The following is a 16,222-nucleotide window of genomic DNA, read 5'->3' as shown; positions in this document are numbered from 1 at the left end:
GGTGTTTGCTATTTGTCACGTGCGTGCCTAGAAACTTAAAAGTCTGCCGGGTTACACCCCATAGTACTCGCGGTCATAATTGAAAAAGAAATTTCTATGTTACGCATGGATGGCCCTTTTAAAATACCCCCAATGTTAAATTTAAGAACTTTCCCTATCGGAGTGGTTCCAAAATCAACCGGTGGTTTCCGTTTAATCACACATTTCTCTTACCCACCTGAGCTTAACGACGGGATTGATCGTCGTTATGTACGGTGAAATATTCTACTTTTGATGAAGTCGCAGATATGATATTTGATTTATGGTCATCTTCTTTGCATGAAATTTGGTGGCAATTACTATTTCGACAAATGTATGAGTTTCGGTTGCAGCTACGCCCCCGCTCATTTATAAAAGTTTGCAACATTCTTTCATTGGTTCGTATCGGAGGCATGCAACTTACAATCTCTGAATCATTATTTAGACTATTTCATATGTGCGGGACCACGGGATTCAGATATTTATAGTATTTTTTTCAATGCGTTCACGTATACTTGTAATCGTCTGGGAGTTCCTTTCTCGATGGAGAAATCCGCCGGTCCGACAACTTGTATAATATTTCTTGGTATCGAAATCGACACGGTAACTACGTCAATTCGAGTACCTGCTGTAAAACTCTAAGACTTTCAAAGGTCAATAAGTTACATCATACATCGCAGCAAAATCAGATTGCGGGAATTGCAAACACTGGCCGGTAAATTGAGCTTTGCTTGTCAAGACTTAAGGGAGGACGCGCATTTAGCAGACGATTGTACAATGCAATGATAGGTGTTGACAAACCTTACTTCTACGTCCGTAAAACACAATCTTTAAGAGTTTTGATGATGTGGTTATTTTTTTAAACACATTTAACGGCATTGTTCACATGCCTAAGTTTGTGTGGATTTCCAATGATATCTTAGAATGGTGGACCGGCAGCGCCGGGGCCGACGGTTTAGGCGCGGCATGCTACATGCAGGGGCGTTGGCGTTTTCAATGGTCAGCGCAGTGCAGGGTTGATTTGTTTTTGTTTTTTTAAGTTTATAACATTTTTAGAGCTAGTTCCAGTTTGGATAGCCTTACACATTTGGGCCTCTCGTCTCTCCGCTAAAAAGTTGATCTTGTGGTCTGACAATATGGGCCTAGTGGAAATACCTAACAGTCATCAAAATCAAAGCGCGTGATGCACCTACTCCGCCCCATAATTCTGTTCGTCATGTCCCATGACATTGTTTTAGAGCGCGTTACTAACCAACCAAAGAAATTTCAATTTGTGATTCGATTCCACGACAGATGTGACAGAGGTTCCGCCAGTTGGCCACAGAGGCGGGGCCATTTCCGGAAGTTTTACTTGCGGAATTCCTCACCCTCATTTACTCGCCGAAGCTGAAAGACTATTAAACTCGGCTATAGCCCAAAACACCATATCATCGTATGCACCGAGTCTGGCCAAGTTTTCCGAGGTTCGAATATAGTACTCCTCATCTCATTAATGTCACTTCAGTCATGCGCTCCGGCCACTGCACGAGAATATGTTACAGCAATCGGTTATAAGTGCAAAATGATGGGGGCACCAGATCCGTCAACTCAGTTTATAGTGATAAAAACTCCTTAAAGGCTACCACCGTCAACGAGCGGGAAAAGACACGGAAAACGATGGAACATGTGATAATATTAATTGAAGATGCTGAATGTGTTCTGATATTTGATTTTAAAAAGAGCCCATCACACCACCTATTTTAAGAATTGCACGCTCGAAGTTACTCATTGTTTGCACCAATAGATACGAATCATCCTTTTTTCTACAGCCTATATCATTGCATTTGTTGGCTTCATCTGGGGACGGGAGCTCAAAGGCAATACGATCGTCAACATAATATTATTTCTATAAATGATATTGCGTTTGGGAAAGGTACACTTAACATTACATTACGTCATTCAAAAACAAACCAGCTTGGTGCTCCGGAAACAATCAGCATAGAACATTCTAATGACATGGTTTGTCCCGTAAGCTCTCTCGTACAGTATCTGCGCGTGCAACCAAAGTTGCGGGACCCCTATTCTGCCATTTCGATGGCTCACCTGTCACTAGGTATCAGTTCACATCGGTGCTCAAAAAGGCATCGGGAGTGGCAGGTTTTGACTACGCGGTTCAGTTCTCATATGTTTAGGATTGGTGCGGCCACCACAGCCCCTCTTAAGGGCATTTCTGCTGAACAGATACAGAGGGCCGGTCGATGGCGCTCACAGGCCGTCCACAGATACATTCGCCCCAATCTGGTTAAGGTCCCCGATCTGTTATCAATTCATTACAATGAACTTTCAGGTTTTGGCTGTGGCTGACTAAGGTTAGACCCATTTTGACATAGTCAGCATAAACGATTAATATTTAAGTTCTTGTGTATTGCAAATCGTCAATTAATCAGCTATAACATTATTTCATTTCATTTCAGTCTTGTGTATCGGTTTATCGATCATATAAAAACTCATACCAAGGGCAAGTTTGCGGGCAGGCGGCTCTAATCTCGGCCTCAAAAACGTTGAAATCATCTGAAATATGTATTGTCTTTTATGCTTAACGAAAGGGTTCCCCCTTCTAGTACATTGCGAGGCTAATGATATAGGTCGGGTGCAAGCTTTGACATTATGTCCGAGTTTGATAATCTGATGGAATTCAAGAAACAGCAGCGGCCCAGAACTAAGTTCATTATACGCCAATGACGGGGTCCATCTGACATATCTAGGCTCAGACTTGCTTTAAATGACATTTCAGCAGCTTTGTACGAAGTCATACATCTTGGCTCGCCTGTTTGCTTTTGAATGTGTGAAGCATTTAAAACCTACCAAGTTCATCTATGGCTACACTAAACTTAATGTTGCTTTTCAATGCACGGCGTTTTTGCATATCGACCGCCCAAAAGGTATTTTGGAGGGTTTTCCGGGATCCCTTTACGGTCCAAGATTAACCTTTTCGGCGGTGGATTCCTACGGGCTCCATATGGCGGCTTCGATGTGCCAAAACATTTTACATAATTAGGAAACCACCTTAAGCAGTCCGGTACCGCTGATTACCAAGGTTCGCTTCCGACGGTGATTCTAAGTTTCAATACGTTTGTGACTTTGTGATCGGTTGTGTACTTTGTGAACATTCGTGACTTTGTGAACATTTGTGACTTTGTGAACATTTGTGACGTTGTGAACATTCGTGACTTTGTGAACATTTTTTACTTTGTGAACATTCGTGACTTTGTGAACATTTGTGACTTTGTGAACATTTGTGACTTTGTGAACATTCGTGACTTTGCGAACATTTTTGACTTTGTGAACATTCGTGACTTTGTGAACATTTGTGACTTTTTTGACTTTGTGAACATTCGTGACTTTGTGAACATTTGTGACTTTGTGAACATTCGTGACTTTGTGAACATTCGTGACTTTGCGAACATTTTTGACTTTGTGAACATTCGTGAAAGGGATGACATATATAGTCAAGTTACGACCCTGTTTCCCGCTGTCCTTAAAAAAACCGTGCATTCTTCTGCCAAACCTTAAGATTAATAATCTTCATATAGAGACATTATCAATTAACATGTGTACCCTTTATAAATTAACCGTTAAGATATTGTGATGTGTAAGTTTGTATAATAAATACATACTGTGGTGTAACGTGAACTCTTGATTCCTAGTGTTCATAGTTTAGCGTCTAGAAACATAATTTGCAGCCGTCGGTTAAACCATATAAACTGGACTTTGAACAGTATATACAAGATGTCCGTCAATTATCTAAACGTGCATGATGTCTGTCGATAGATAAATCCGACCCTCCGGCACACTGCTTAGCCGATAAATTAGCATGCCTCGTTACCTGGCAACGCAGGTGTACACGGGTCCGGAACGGGAACACATGACATATTATTAATACTTCCCGATCTTATTTGGTATATTTTTCGTAAATAGTCTGGTCCGATTTATGCAAGCAGATGTGATATCAGATATCAGTAATTGGATGATAACAGAGCAAAAAAAGCAAAACATTCAGGATTATAACTTCCTGCTACGATTTATGTAAGTTAAAAACAAATACAGGTAGTTAAAGATTATATACTATGTATATCTTATCGAAAGGTATCAAAGGCTGCCATGTACCGATTTCCCTTTGCTTTACAAGTCTGAATTTTACAATAGGGTAATAGCAGGAAATAAATATATACATTTTTTATTAAAGCGAATGATTACTCCAATCACGTTTTTGGCTTGTTTGCGGCCTACCAACACACAATTACTTGTGCACGGTGTGCTTGCCGCCAAGCGCTCGAACGACATACGACTTCAGGCACGCAAGACCAACAACACGACAGTTACATATTTATGTCGTTCTGGTGCCTCGCAAAATAGCGCGCTGGCGCCGACACGAAAGGACATTTATTGTTTTTGTCATTCTTGCGTCATGAAAATGTCATCATCATCATCAGCATCATCAGCATCATCATCACCACCACCACCACCACCACCATCATCAGTTGTCTAAATAATAATTGCGAACATAGCTCTGTTTGAACCCAACGGGGAGAGGGGTGTCGAAGGGGAGTGGAGGGGGTTAGGGTCTTTGCACATCTAGGGGATTTAGAAACAAACTGCAAATGTTGTTGACTTAACCAAACCCCGGGAGCATGGGTATTTGTAAAGCCCGAATCGAGGTTGTTCCAGGCAGGACACATCCTTTGGAAAAAATCCGGCCAGAAGTATTTCCCCGGCGGTTGCATCGCCGGGTCTGTCAAAGTCCCCTGTATACCCCACTTCCCTTGGTGTTAAATATTTACGGTTTCATAAAGAAGACTGACCGATTGACTTGACTTGTAAAACGTTACTTTTAGGATTATCTTGCAATTTTAGTTTTTTGACCATTATACGAATTTTGACTTTAATTATGATTTTCAATTTAGCCTATATACAAAGTCTTAAACGAACGCGTGTTTGTTTAAGAATACGCCAACTCTTCCATACATAAAGGTTTTTGGGTCCAATTTCTTATTTAAAAAAGCAAAAAAAAACATGAGAATCGAAATAAAATGTTCACATTTGGGAAAAAACATATTTTTTAGCATTTTGACTGGAGCCGGAAGGGCCGAACTTCGGCCGTAAATTTGTCAATAAAACACACACTGATCTTCCATACAATGACATCATTTTCATCACAAGTTTAATGCAACATAAATAGCACGGATAAAAGCAACAACACTAAATTGCGTAGAATAAATGTATTTATCCGAATCAAGTTAATAAATAAAAAATCAACAACAAAAAAATGGTTAAAATTATCCAATATACAATTTAATTTCAACATACACTTATCATCGTACGTCGAACATTCAACCATTCAACTATTTATCAAACTTGTTGTCTTGCACTAATAATAAGATATGGAATAGTATTGCTACTTATTTAGCTTGTGTTACAGATAAGATAAAACAAAACATCTAGCTTTGCCAAATCAATAACAATGTTTATAAATTTATGCAATATGCATAATTTTCTCCTAATATTGTTATAAAAATGATTAATATTTAATTCATATTTCAATCATTTTATATTGTCATTAAATGACATCAAATAATATTATGTTCTTTCGATGTGCAGCTGTGGAGAAATCGAGGATATTAAACACTTCTTCTTCATTTGGCTTTCACAGAGAAATGTACTACTGAATACCTATCTTTTAATTCACACTTATAAAACTTTATGTTCTAAACTAGACGGTTCCAGTTAACAGTTTCGATTATGAATAAGATAAAATTTGAATTGTGTGTATCATCAACGAAGTCCCGTGCAGCTGATTGTCATCCGTTGTATGGTTATATAACTTGCAAAACGTGTTATTTCGGTATGTATCCCACAAGGACAACTTCTTGGAAAGTTCTGGCGAAATTTCTTGCTTTGTCCGTAGAGAAACCTCCACCATCAGAGATATCCTTCACTTGTATATCTTCATCGTTCTCAATCGCATCCCTATTCAGGACGGCAATGTGATAAGGTCTACCACCGTGCCTGTTGGCGGCAAACAGTCTTGCCGACGACAGAGAGGTAGAACACACGATATGTACTGGGAGTTCGAGTAACTTCCTCTCTCCACGTGATACTGTAACGTCGTGTTAGCGGACGGATCTTTCGCCAAAATTCCTCTTGTTAAAGGGTTTTCATTGTTCCTAAGGACTCGATATAACTGATTTACACTCATTTTTACGCTTATTGGGTAGCTTTGTTAACTTATTTTATATTACATCAACATTTTTATTGATCAGTCGCTACTTCGTTCCATTTAAATTCCAAATATCTTATTTTTGCCGTTTATATATTCGAGCAATCGTTTTGTGTGTATCCTTTTTCTTTATAGCGAAACTGCGTAAATTTAAATGAATGCACGACAGGGATTCCCCATTTATTGTCAGTGCTGTAAATGTAATCGACCAATCCAACACCTCTGCCAGTATCGAACAGTAATTGTCTATCTCGAAGCTTGCCGGAGATGGCCGAGTTGTTACGATTGTATAATCGATGTGTCTTTGTGTTTCGTTTATTATTGCGAAGGTGTGCAAGTTAAGGCATTTCACCCATCATTCAGATCCACAGTTCCCATATATACACCATAACAAGTATCACTGATTTTTTTAAAAATGACGTTATGAAATAAGTGCGTCCTTAAAATGCAATTTATTATGTTACAGCGTGTCATATAAGTGAATTTAACTAGTTACATGCATATATAATAATGGGTTTTTAGTATTGCGTTTATGTCCCGGAAATAAGATTCAGCAAAAATCAACTTGAGTCGAACACGACCAAATTCTTATAACCCTATTTTATCTATATATTGACAGAAACTTTCCGAAACACGTTTTGTTTTTATTCAAGCTCTTAGTCATTCGACTTTCAAACGCATGATTAAGCTTTTCGCAAATTAAAACTACTTTCTCTCATCTTATTTTTTTAAAAAACATTATTACTCTTATTTGAGCTTCAAATAACAATGCATCAGTGTGTGTGTGTGTGTGTGTGTGTGTGTGTGTGTGCGTGCGTGCGTGCGTGCGTGCGTGCGTGCGTGCGTGTGTGGGGGTTATGACTTAAGTTAATACAGAAATACAAGTCAAACTTCTTTTGAGGACTATTGCCAGTTACATTAAAAATAAGTTACAAGTAAAATTGAGTTAAACCTTGTCTTCATCTTTATTTTCAAACATTTGGTGGAGGAAAATAAATATAAGTCTATAAAAGAGTTTAAAAGATACCATCATTAATGTTAACACTTATATACACATACAGAAAAGAATTCATTTTCACAGCTTAAACCTTAATAAAAAATAAATTTCACATTGTTTTTCAAATGCATTTAACAGATTAGTGATCTATTTTTTCTGTACACGAAGTTGACAATGAATAATTTCATATTTATTCAATCTGCTGTATTGCTGCATATACTTTATCATTTCATGAAATGCATGCACAAAGTTATATACAATAATCAAACATTGCAACTTTAGAAGAAACGACTTGACACGAAACTGATGGAAAGAAAACATCTATTTACAAATTAACACATGATTTACGCAAATAAAATACTTACAATTGTTCGACTTAAGTTCAAAAGCATTAAAATTAAAACATTTAAGGAGTGACAACAACGTGATTGCTAAAATTGTCAATATTCACTGTTTTTGCTTTTTTTCATTTTTTTAGACCCAAAAAAAAGTTATCCCGGAAATGCATCACAAAACACTTATTGAATAATTGCTTTACTCTATGATTTCGAAAATGCAGAAAAAAATCCGACTAAAGTATAAAAAATATTTTGGATTGTGGCGTGGCGTGAGAACACACGCCGGTAAGGCCAAGCTTTTTTTTTTAGAAAACCGTGGCCTTAACCACTAAAAGGACTAATACAACTGTGACGGATATTTTGATCTGTCAACAATACATTGACAACATCACGTGATGATATTAATTGTGCAACAAACAATCGCTGAAATACGTTAGTTACGCTGTTTGGAAAATTGTGGTCTTCAAAGATTATATTTGAACAAATATCAGCATTTGCTTAAGGGCTTCATCTGTCAGTATCATAGTTTTAACACTCCTTATGATTTGCCAGTTGATTTCGTAATACAAAAGTGCATTTTAAAACCACGGGCGAGTCCTTTTAAGATCAAATTGTTTTTCTCAATGTTATTAAGAGAAAGAGAGGGAAAAAGTTAATGTGGTAAAATGCGTGAATTGTTTCATCCCCTTTATACTTCATACACAATTGCCCCACAACCAGTTTGTACAAGTACATTTCCTATTTGCTGATTTCAAGCCATGAATAAAGCAATGAATAAATAAAAATATATATAGTAAGTAGCAGACTTAAAAATATACAAAATAACACATTCAAATCATTATGTAAAATCGATATTAATGTTACTATAAATTGATCAGAATCTACCAAAATAAAATAAAGTTTTAAAAATTTCTGATACAATTTTACCAAACTGCAAATTTCATTGTTTTAAATTTCATTTATTTTTCTATGCAATTGATTTCCCCAGATTTCACAACTGTATACCTGATGCACCTAAAGTCCGCTACACAAATCATATATAACTAGCTTTGTTGTCTCCCTTGTTGTTATTCTGTAGATTTGGCGGACGTAGGTCAGCGAGCACTTTCTTGGAGATGGGTTTTTCCAGGAAGCGGTCCCAGAGACCGTTTATGACGTCAGTCACGTGAAGTGGGTTAGAGTTCCGGGCGAGAAGTTGGAGAAGGAAAATTCCGTCGTCGCGTAGATAGTTGCCGAATTTGGTACACAGGCTTTTGTCGGTCGTAGTTTGTAATCTGGTAAAGGGAACAGGAATTTAGTCCTTTTTAAATATTACCGCCGTGGGGTGTCATTTTAGAGAGTAGAGTAAGAATCTGATTTGTTACACAATAGTTACAATTGATAACCTGGATAGAATACACATACATTAAACATGATGTCAATTATTAAAAAAACTTATGTGTGAAACTCATTTAACGCGTCCGTAAGAAGCCACTGAACGTGTATAACGGTACTTCGAAAATGTGCATCATAACGCTAGTAAGACTTTCGTCTGCTGGCCCCAATTTCTCGAAACTTCTTAAGTCCCTTATAACAGGATTAAGCTAATAGCACTATTTTTGTTGTTCTATAAAATGTGTTATATTTACTTCTTCAAGAATTTTTAGAAATTGTATTGGAATAATCTGTGTGATTATCAGAATAAACCATTTTTTCATTTATCAAAATCCATTTTCAGTATGTATTCTGGCTAATTGAAATAAGCGACTTAAGCCTGTTAAGCTTTAGAAGTTTTGAGAAGTTGGGGCCAGATAATTATGGAAAAACGAATGACGAAGACCTACCTGCCCTTGATTTTCAAGTACTTTTTCACGAAGGAGACCCGATTTCTGCGGACGATGAGGTGCCATATCCAGGACATGAGGTTTGCTCCGATTGAAATGGCAACAAATACGAACCAGAACCACAAAAACAGGAAGATCTTCTCATTGAATAGATTGAGGGGTAGGACACACTGCACTGTGTGGTCCTGAAAATAAAGCAGTAGCAAAGGTTTCGTTTACAAATATAGACGTAAATATGTTTATAGATAACAATTAACAAGATATGTTTGTAAAGCATTATATGCCCCACTAATGGCAGTCATATTATTAACTCTAACTAAAGTTAGTTTCAACAATTTTTCTATTTTGAGTATTAGTGTCCTTGACCTTGACTCTAGGGGCACAGAACGCAATCCCATGAGTCTTCCTTAAAATCAAATTTAGTAAAGATATTTCAACCCTAACTAAAGTTATTCAGTTTCAACCGTTTTTTTTTATTTTTAGTAAAAGTGACCTTGACCCTAGGGGTCCAAAACGCAATCAATTGAAATGTCTTGAGTCTTCCTATATATTACGTTTGTTTAAGATATGACATTCCTAACTTAAATTATTCAATTTCATAGGTAAGTTTGAAGCTGTTTCAATATGTGCAAACCTGCTTACAAATAGCCAAATGACTCACCTTTGGTTATAAAGTTACATGCAACATGCAAATCAGTAGGGACTCCCCCCGTTTGGATGTAGACGGCTTTTATCAGTGGCGTAACTTAATCATATAGCCAACTGACTAACCTTTTGTTGTATGCCACGAACGCTGAAGCTACAAAGCGATACCCGTGGAAACCGGCGGCTTTCCTTCAGTTGGTGCTCCACTGCGAGGGTGCGGATGGCTTCAATCCCCCAGTAGCTGTAGAAACCACCCAGGAAAGCGTCAAGTATGTAGAATTGGCAGATCACGTTGACACAGAACATCAGCTTGGATATAAGGTACAGGCCTGACGGAAAATAAATAAAACATGATCATTTTGTGAGAGAATAAATTAAGTCACTTTGTTGAAAATAAGTGTAATATGGCATGGCATGGCAAGCAGAACATGCAATTTGTTTTTTATGCTGGATTAAAAATCAGAGTCAATGCATGGCAAGTAATTGCATTTTGTATTTTACAAAACGTACCTATGCATGGCAAGTAATTGCATTTTGTATTTTACAAAACGTACCTAAGTTCCATCCCATGCGTTGAAGCTTGTGCAATACAAGCGTTATATACGCCGATAGATATGTTCGTGCTAGCTGATATAGTGAACAAAGTTTTATTAAATTAATTTTGAAAAACTATTTCTTGAATGCCTTTGTGATTCCTGTGTGTCAAATGGTCTAATGTTGTATTGTATTTTAGAAGACTTTTTCTGAAAACGCAGCGTAATAGACTAATACCGGTGAGATAAGTTCCCTCGCGGCGATTCAGACAGAAGCAGAGGCGTGACAGTTTTTGGCGCATGCGCACAAGACAGTTCCAGTGGTATTGTCGGTTGCCCTCGAGCCAACGGTCTATGGTGCACACAATCTGAATGAAACAACATGTATAGGTTTCAATTTCAGAGAGAAAACAGCATTGAAAGAAGGTCCAATTTACAATAATTCGATGCACGCTAATTCTGCTTTACAATAATTGTATTGAACTATCCGAAAAATAGGCATGACAATAGTAGGACATCAAATACCCTCAATGTGGAAATTACCAGGATTATGACGTATGCTTTTGTACGAACTTGATAATATGCCTTTCGATGTATTAAAGAGATATTTCAATGCATCATTTTTTTTTTTATATTTTTGATATTTTATTGTTTTGAAATTTACGCCCGGCCTCAAGTCCGAATCAAACGTCAGCGCGAACAGGGCCGGGACACAATATTAACAAATGAATGTTATTTTTCTGGAATGGCGTAAGGTTCTCTAACTAGAGCTATCACTGAAGGTGATTGATACCCCCGAACAATGCCTCTTATTATGATTTATCATTGTATGAAGTTTTATGAAATTCCATCTAGTAGTTTTCAAGTTACTGTCCAGACAAAAGTTTGACAAAAAACAACAGAAAAGGGCTCCGGACAAGAAAAAGTAACAAAGGGCAGTTACTCTGTAATTGGCTGAAATAGAATTGCGGTTCCTGTACACTGCACTTCCTCTCATTATGATATATCACTGTATGAAGTTTTATTAAATTCCATCCAATCGTTTTCAAGTTATGCTCCGGACAAGAAAAAAGTAACAAAGGGCAGTAACTCTGTAATTAGCTGAAATAGAGTTATGGTTCTTGTGCACTGCACTTCCTCTCATTGTGCTTTACCATTGTATGGAGTTTTAATAAATTCCATCTAGTAGTTTGCAAGGTAATGTCTGAAAAAATGTTTGACAGCAAAAAAGCAAAACAAAGGGCAACTACTCAGTAATTAGCTAAAGTAGAGTTATGGTTCTTAAACACTGCACTTCCTCTCATTGTGCTTTACCATTGTATGAAGTTCCAATGAATTATATCCAGTACTTTTCAAGTTAAACTCCGGACAAAAAAAGTAACAAAGGTCAATAACTCTGTAATAAGCAAGAATAGAGTTATGGTTATTATACACTGCACTTCCTCTCATTATGCTCTATCATTGTATGAAGTTTAATCCAGTTCCATCCAGTAGTTTTTAAGTTATGCTCCGGACAAGGTAAATTGCAACAGACCGACCGACAAACCGACAAACCGACGGACCGACCGACCGACCGACCACAGGGTGACTCCAATAAAAACCGGAAGGCATGTATATACAATAAATTGCGATATTACACTGAAACAAAACATTATCCTACATATATACATTCATACCAGTCCAACAGGTCAATAATGACTTTTGATATTTTTATTAACCTCCTCTATCTTGGCGTCCCTTTTGGCGTCATCCACGTAGTGCGCTTCAGCCGTCATCTCGACCAACTTCCGGATGTCCACACCGGAAAACCCAGAAAACGCCCGCCATACCACACTGGGAAGCTGCGTAAAATGAAGAATTTTTATTTGGTTAATCATAAAAAAAGTTATTCGGAAGACAAGCATGCGTATTATTTTAAATGTACCGGAACTGCGTTCATTGACACTTTTGGTTATGCGACCCATGAAAAAGCTTTTATCATTTATATGTTGAAACTCTCCCATATGGGTAAGAAAGCGCTCCTATAATGCCTAAAATTGTTTTCTAAATTATGACCCATATACATGTATTGGTATAAACTTGTTTCATTTAAAAGGTATTTTTGCATACAATGTTTTTCTTATAAGACCAAAGATACATTGCTAAATAACTTTGTTATATACCACGTGATAAATTACGTCATAAATGCTACGTCGGAAGGCAACATTTGCTTCGAATGAAACACACAAAGGTAACTTTTCCTTCACCATTTTAAAAGAAACAAAGGGCAGTCTATTCTGCTTTAAGAGCCCCACCTTTGTTTCATTGCCGGGGTTTGATTAGGTAATTAGTTTCCGCAGACACTTCGACAAACCGGTTTCCAAAACAAAGTTTCGACAGTAGCAGTTTTGTGAAAAGGTATGTCGAATGGTTTTAAGAAACTCAACTCTCACGCAAACTCTAGTAAAAGACCGAAGGGTTATGGAAGCGGCGTAAATGCCCTTTGTTGCATTTAAAATGGTGAATAAATAGTTATCTTTGTTTAAAGTCTTAATTTGAAGCAAAGTATTGCCTTCTGACGAAGCATTTATGACGCAATTTATCACAGGGTATATGCACACACTGTACATGGCAGTTGAAAATGAAAATAAGGATGAAGAGTCTATTTTAGATGAAAACAACAACAACTTTTTGTTAAAATTGTTTTGGTTGGAGCTGCATTTTCTTCTTGTGACATGCTTCCAAACAACAGAAATTTAACTCATAACATAAATATTAAATTATTATGGGTTATATACCTTAATGCATGAAAACTGTGCCAACATCTTGCTTGGTTCAAGTCTATAGGTACTAGTAAACTATCAACACCTAAATGCATGTATTGAAATTTGACTTTGTACCAAAAGCTACATCGTTCTTAGATCCAATTAAGACCAATACTGATTACCAGCCCAGGGGAGGTAAACAACGATATATTTATTATACAACGGAGTAAAGAGTTACCTTGAACAGAAGAGCGCTGAAGAGCAGGATCATGGGGACGTACTGGTAGTACGTGAGCTCGTGCTCGCGGTTATTTCCCTTGGGAACGTTCTCTTCCATGGGAATGAAATACGTATTCTGGACCCAGCAGTAGTTCACTGTGTACTTCGCCATGTGAGGTGGGGGAGAAAGGAATTTTAATAATTTTTTTTACTGAGCATAAATCTGCATCAGCACGTATCGCAAAAAAACACTTGCCCGTGTTTCTGCTAATGCAATGCGGCTATATTCCACTCTGCTGACGTCATGTCATAACACGTATCAATACGCGTATAGTTATTTAAAATTACGTCATAAAACGAAACATTCCGTTATCAATATATCATGTGATTTGTGTTAAAACGTGTCTTCTTAATAATTTAACCAGACATGTATATAATAAAAGGGTTACTAGCCCCGCATTTTGAGGTGCGTATTAGATTCTCGTGGTATATGTTATTTTTATCGTTGTTGTTGTTTCTTCAGTCAAACAAGGGGCATAACATTTCGACAATTATAGAAGCTCGCTATTGCCTCTGGTCACATGAGTACATAGATAGGTTCCAGTATCTCGAAACATCGGCCATTCGAGTCGACTGTTTTCTTTGAAAAAACAAGACTAACTAAAACTGTTCAGTCCGATTGTGGACTTATTTCATCGACTGTATGTCTGTTGTTGTTGTTGTTGTTGTTGTTTTGTCAACCAAACGAGGGGCAAAACTCCACAATTAGCATACATGTTCGGGGGTTTTCTCTGTGATCAAACGGTTTTTGAATCATGGTCAAATTTAAAATGTTTGAACCTTCGCGATGCAGACGACAATGACATCTAGGCTACGACATTTTATCGACCGTTTTCTTATAAAAAAATGTTAACATTTCTCCTACCCGTGTATTCTCCGGGCATCCAGCAGGCTATCCTCTCGTCCATGTACGAGCCGCCAACGACAAAGACGGAGAACGCTATCAGCAGTACGACGGTCACAATGTGGTTGAGCCGGTCCGCCCAGTCGTCGTCGGCGTTCCCGGTCAGTCGCGTCCACGTCGTCCATTTGTCCAGGAATATGAACCTGTTAAAGTAAAAGATCCCTTAAAAACTTTAAAACGAAAATTTGACCTCAAAACATTTCATTTTTGTTGTAATTGACACAAGTTACATGTGAGCATTTAAAACGACGAGATTGATGTAACATCAGGTAACTTAAGGAAATGTTTAACTGAAATATAGTTCAGATATCTTGTGAACGAAACCGTCCATAAGGTTAATAAGGATGATGATTGTTTTGATGATCATAAGCTGTATATATGCTTGTATCTAAATAAATGTTCTGTTCTGTTCTGTAAATAGGAATTGTTTATTAAGTACAAAACATGCAAGTTCTGATAAAATTTTGTTTAATTTGCAACCTGAACTTATGCATTATCAAGAAATATAAACATAATTTCAATCAAAATATTTATTACACAGACGCGTTTCTTGCATTTTAATACATAATCTAAAAGATTAAACTGTTGCCGGCGTTGTCGAGACGTAAAAACGTTAAACAAAAAAATGGTGAAAGTGTGATATAAAAGCAACACAAATATAGGTGAAAGTGTGATATAAAAAGCAACAAAATATAGGTGAAAGTGTGATATAAAAAGCAAACAAAAATATAGGTGAAAGTGTGATATAAAAAGCAACAAAAATATAGGTGAAAGTGTGATATAAAAGCAACAAAAATATAGGTGAAAGTGTGATATAAAAAGCAACAAAATATAGGACAAAGTGTGATATAAAAAGCAACAAAAATATAGGTGAAAGTGTGATATAAAAAGCAACAAAAATATAGGTGAAAGTGTGATATAAAAAGCAAACAAAAATATAGGTGAAAGTGTGATATAAAAAGCAACAAAAATATAGGTGAAAGTGTGATATAAAAAGCAACAAAATATAGGACAAAGTGTGATATAAAAAGCAAACAAAAATATAGGTGAAAGTGTGATATAAAAAGCAACAAAAATATAGGTGAAAGTGTGATATAAAAGCAACAAAAATATAGGTGAAAGTGTGATATAAAAAGCAACAAAAATAGGTGAAAGTGTGATATAAAAGCAACAAAAATATAGGTGAAAGTGTGATATAAAAAGCAACAAAATATAGGACAAAGTGTGATATAAAAAGCAAACAAAAATATAGGTGAAAGTGTGATATAAAAAGCAACAAAAATATAGGTGAAAGTGTGATATAAAAAGCACGTTTACAGTATGGGTTCAGAAACAAAAAACACCCCCCCACACACACACACACACCACACACACATCATATTTCCATATACTTTTGAAAACGGAATTCGGGGGTCATGGCCGCCGACAATAAACTATACTCACGGGTCCGGCATGGTCTGCTTCCTGTTAGGCGGTCACCTCAAAGTATCTGAATTTGACCCCGGTACCAATTGACTAACCGCTCACACTCTCTCGCAGATGTTAGCCAGAATTCGGCGCGGATGCTGCTTCTGCGAATCGCCGTCAACCCGAATCCTGGTTTATTTGTAATGTCATTTAAATAGAAATCGTTTTAAAATTCATGAAACATTTATTAATTCAATTTTAAACCACTTACATGTGTC

General features: G+C 37.0%; 1 protein-coding gene across 1 annotated transcript; it reads right to left on the bottom strand.

Moving 5' to 3' along the window:
* Positions 1-8,587: 8,587 nt before the first annotated feature.
* On the bottom strand, positions 8,588-15,916 carry LOC128245989 (innexin unc-9-like). Its single transcript, XM_052964200.1, has 8 exons — positions 15,912-15,916; positions 14,499-14,680; positions 13,593-13,750; positions 12,329-12,451; positions 10,849-10,978; positions 10,204-10,406; positions 9,433-9,617; positions 8,588-8,883 (listed from the first exon to the last, which is right to left on the bottom strand). The coding sequence occupies exons 1-8, from the start codon at positions 15,914-15,916 to the stop codon at positions 8,643-8,645; spliced, it is 1,227 nt and encodes a 408-aa protein (XP_052820160.1). The 3' UTR covers positions 8,588-8,642.
* Positions 15,917-16,222: the final 306 nt, after the last annotated feature.

Source organism: Mya arenaria, chromosome 9 (genome assembly GCF_026914265.1).
Source record: "Mya arenaria isolate MELC-2E11 chromosome 9, ASM2691426v1".
Lineage (NCBI taxonomy): Eukaryota > Metazoa > Mollusca > Bivalvia > Myida > Myidae > Mya > Mya arenaria.
The sequence above is the reverse complement of the archived record's forward strand: the minus strand, read 5'-3'. Positions and strand labels throughout refer to the sequence as shown.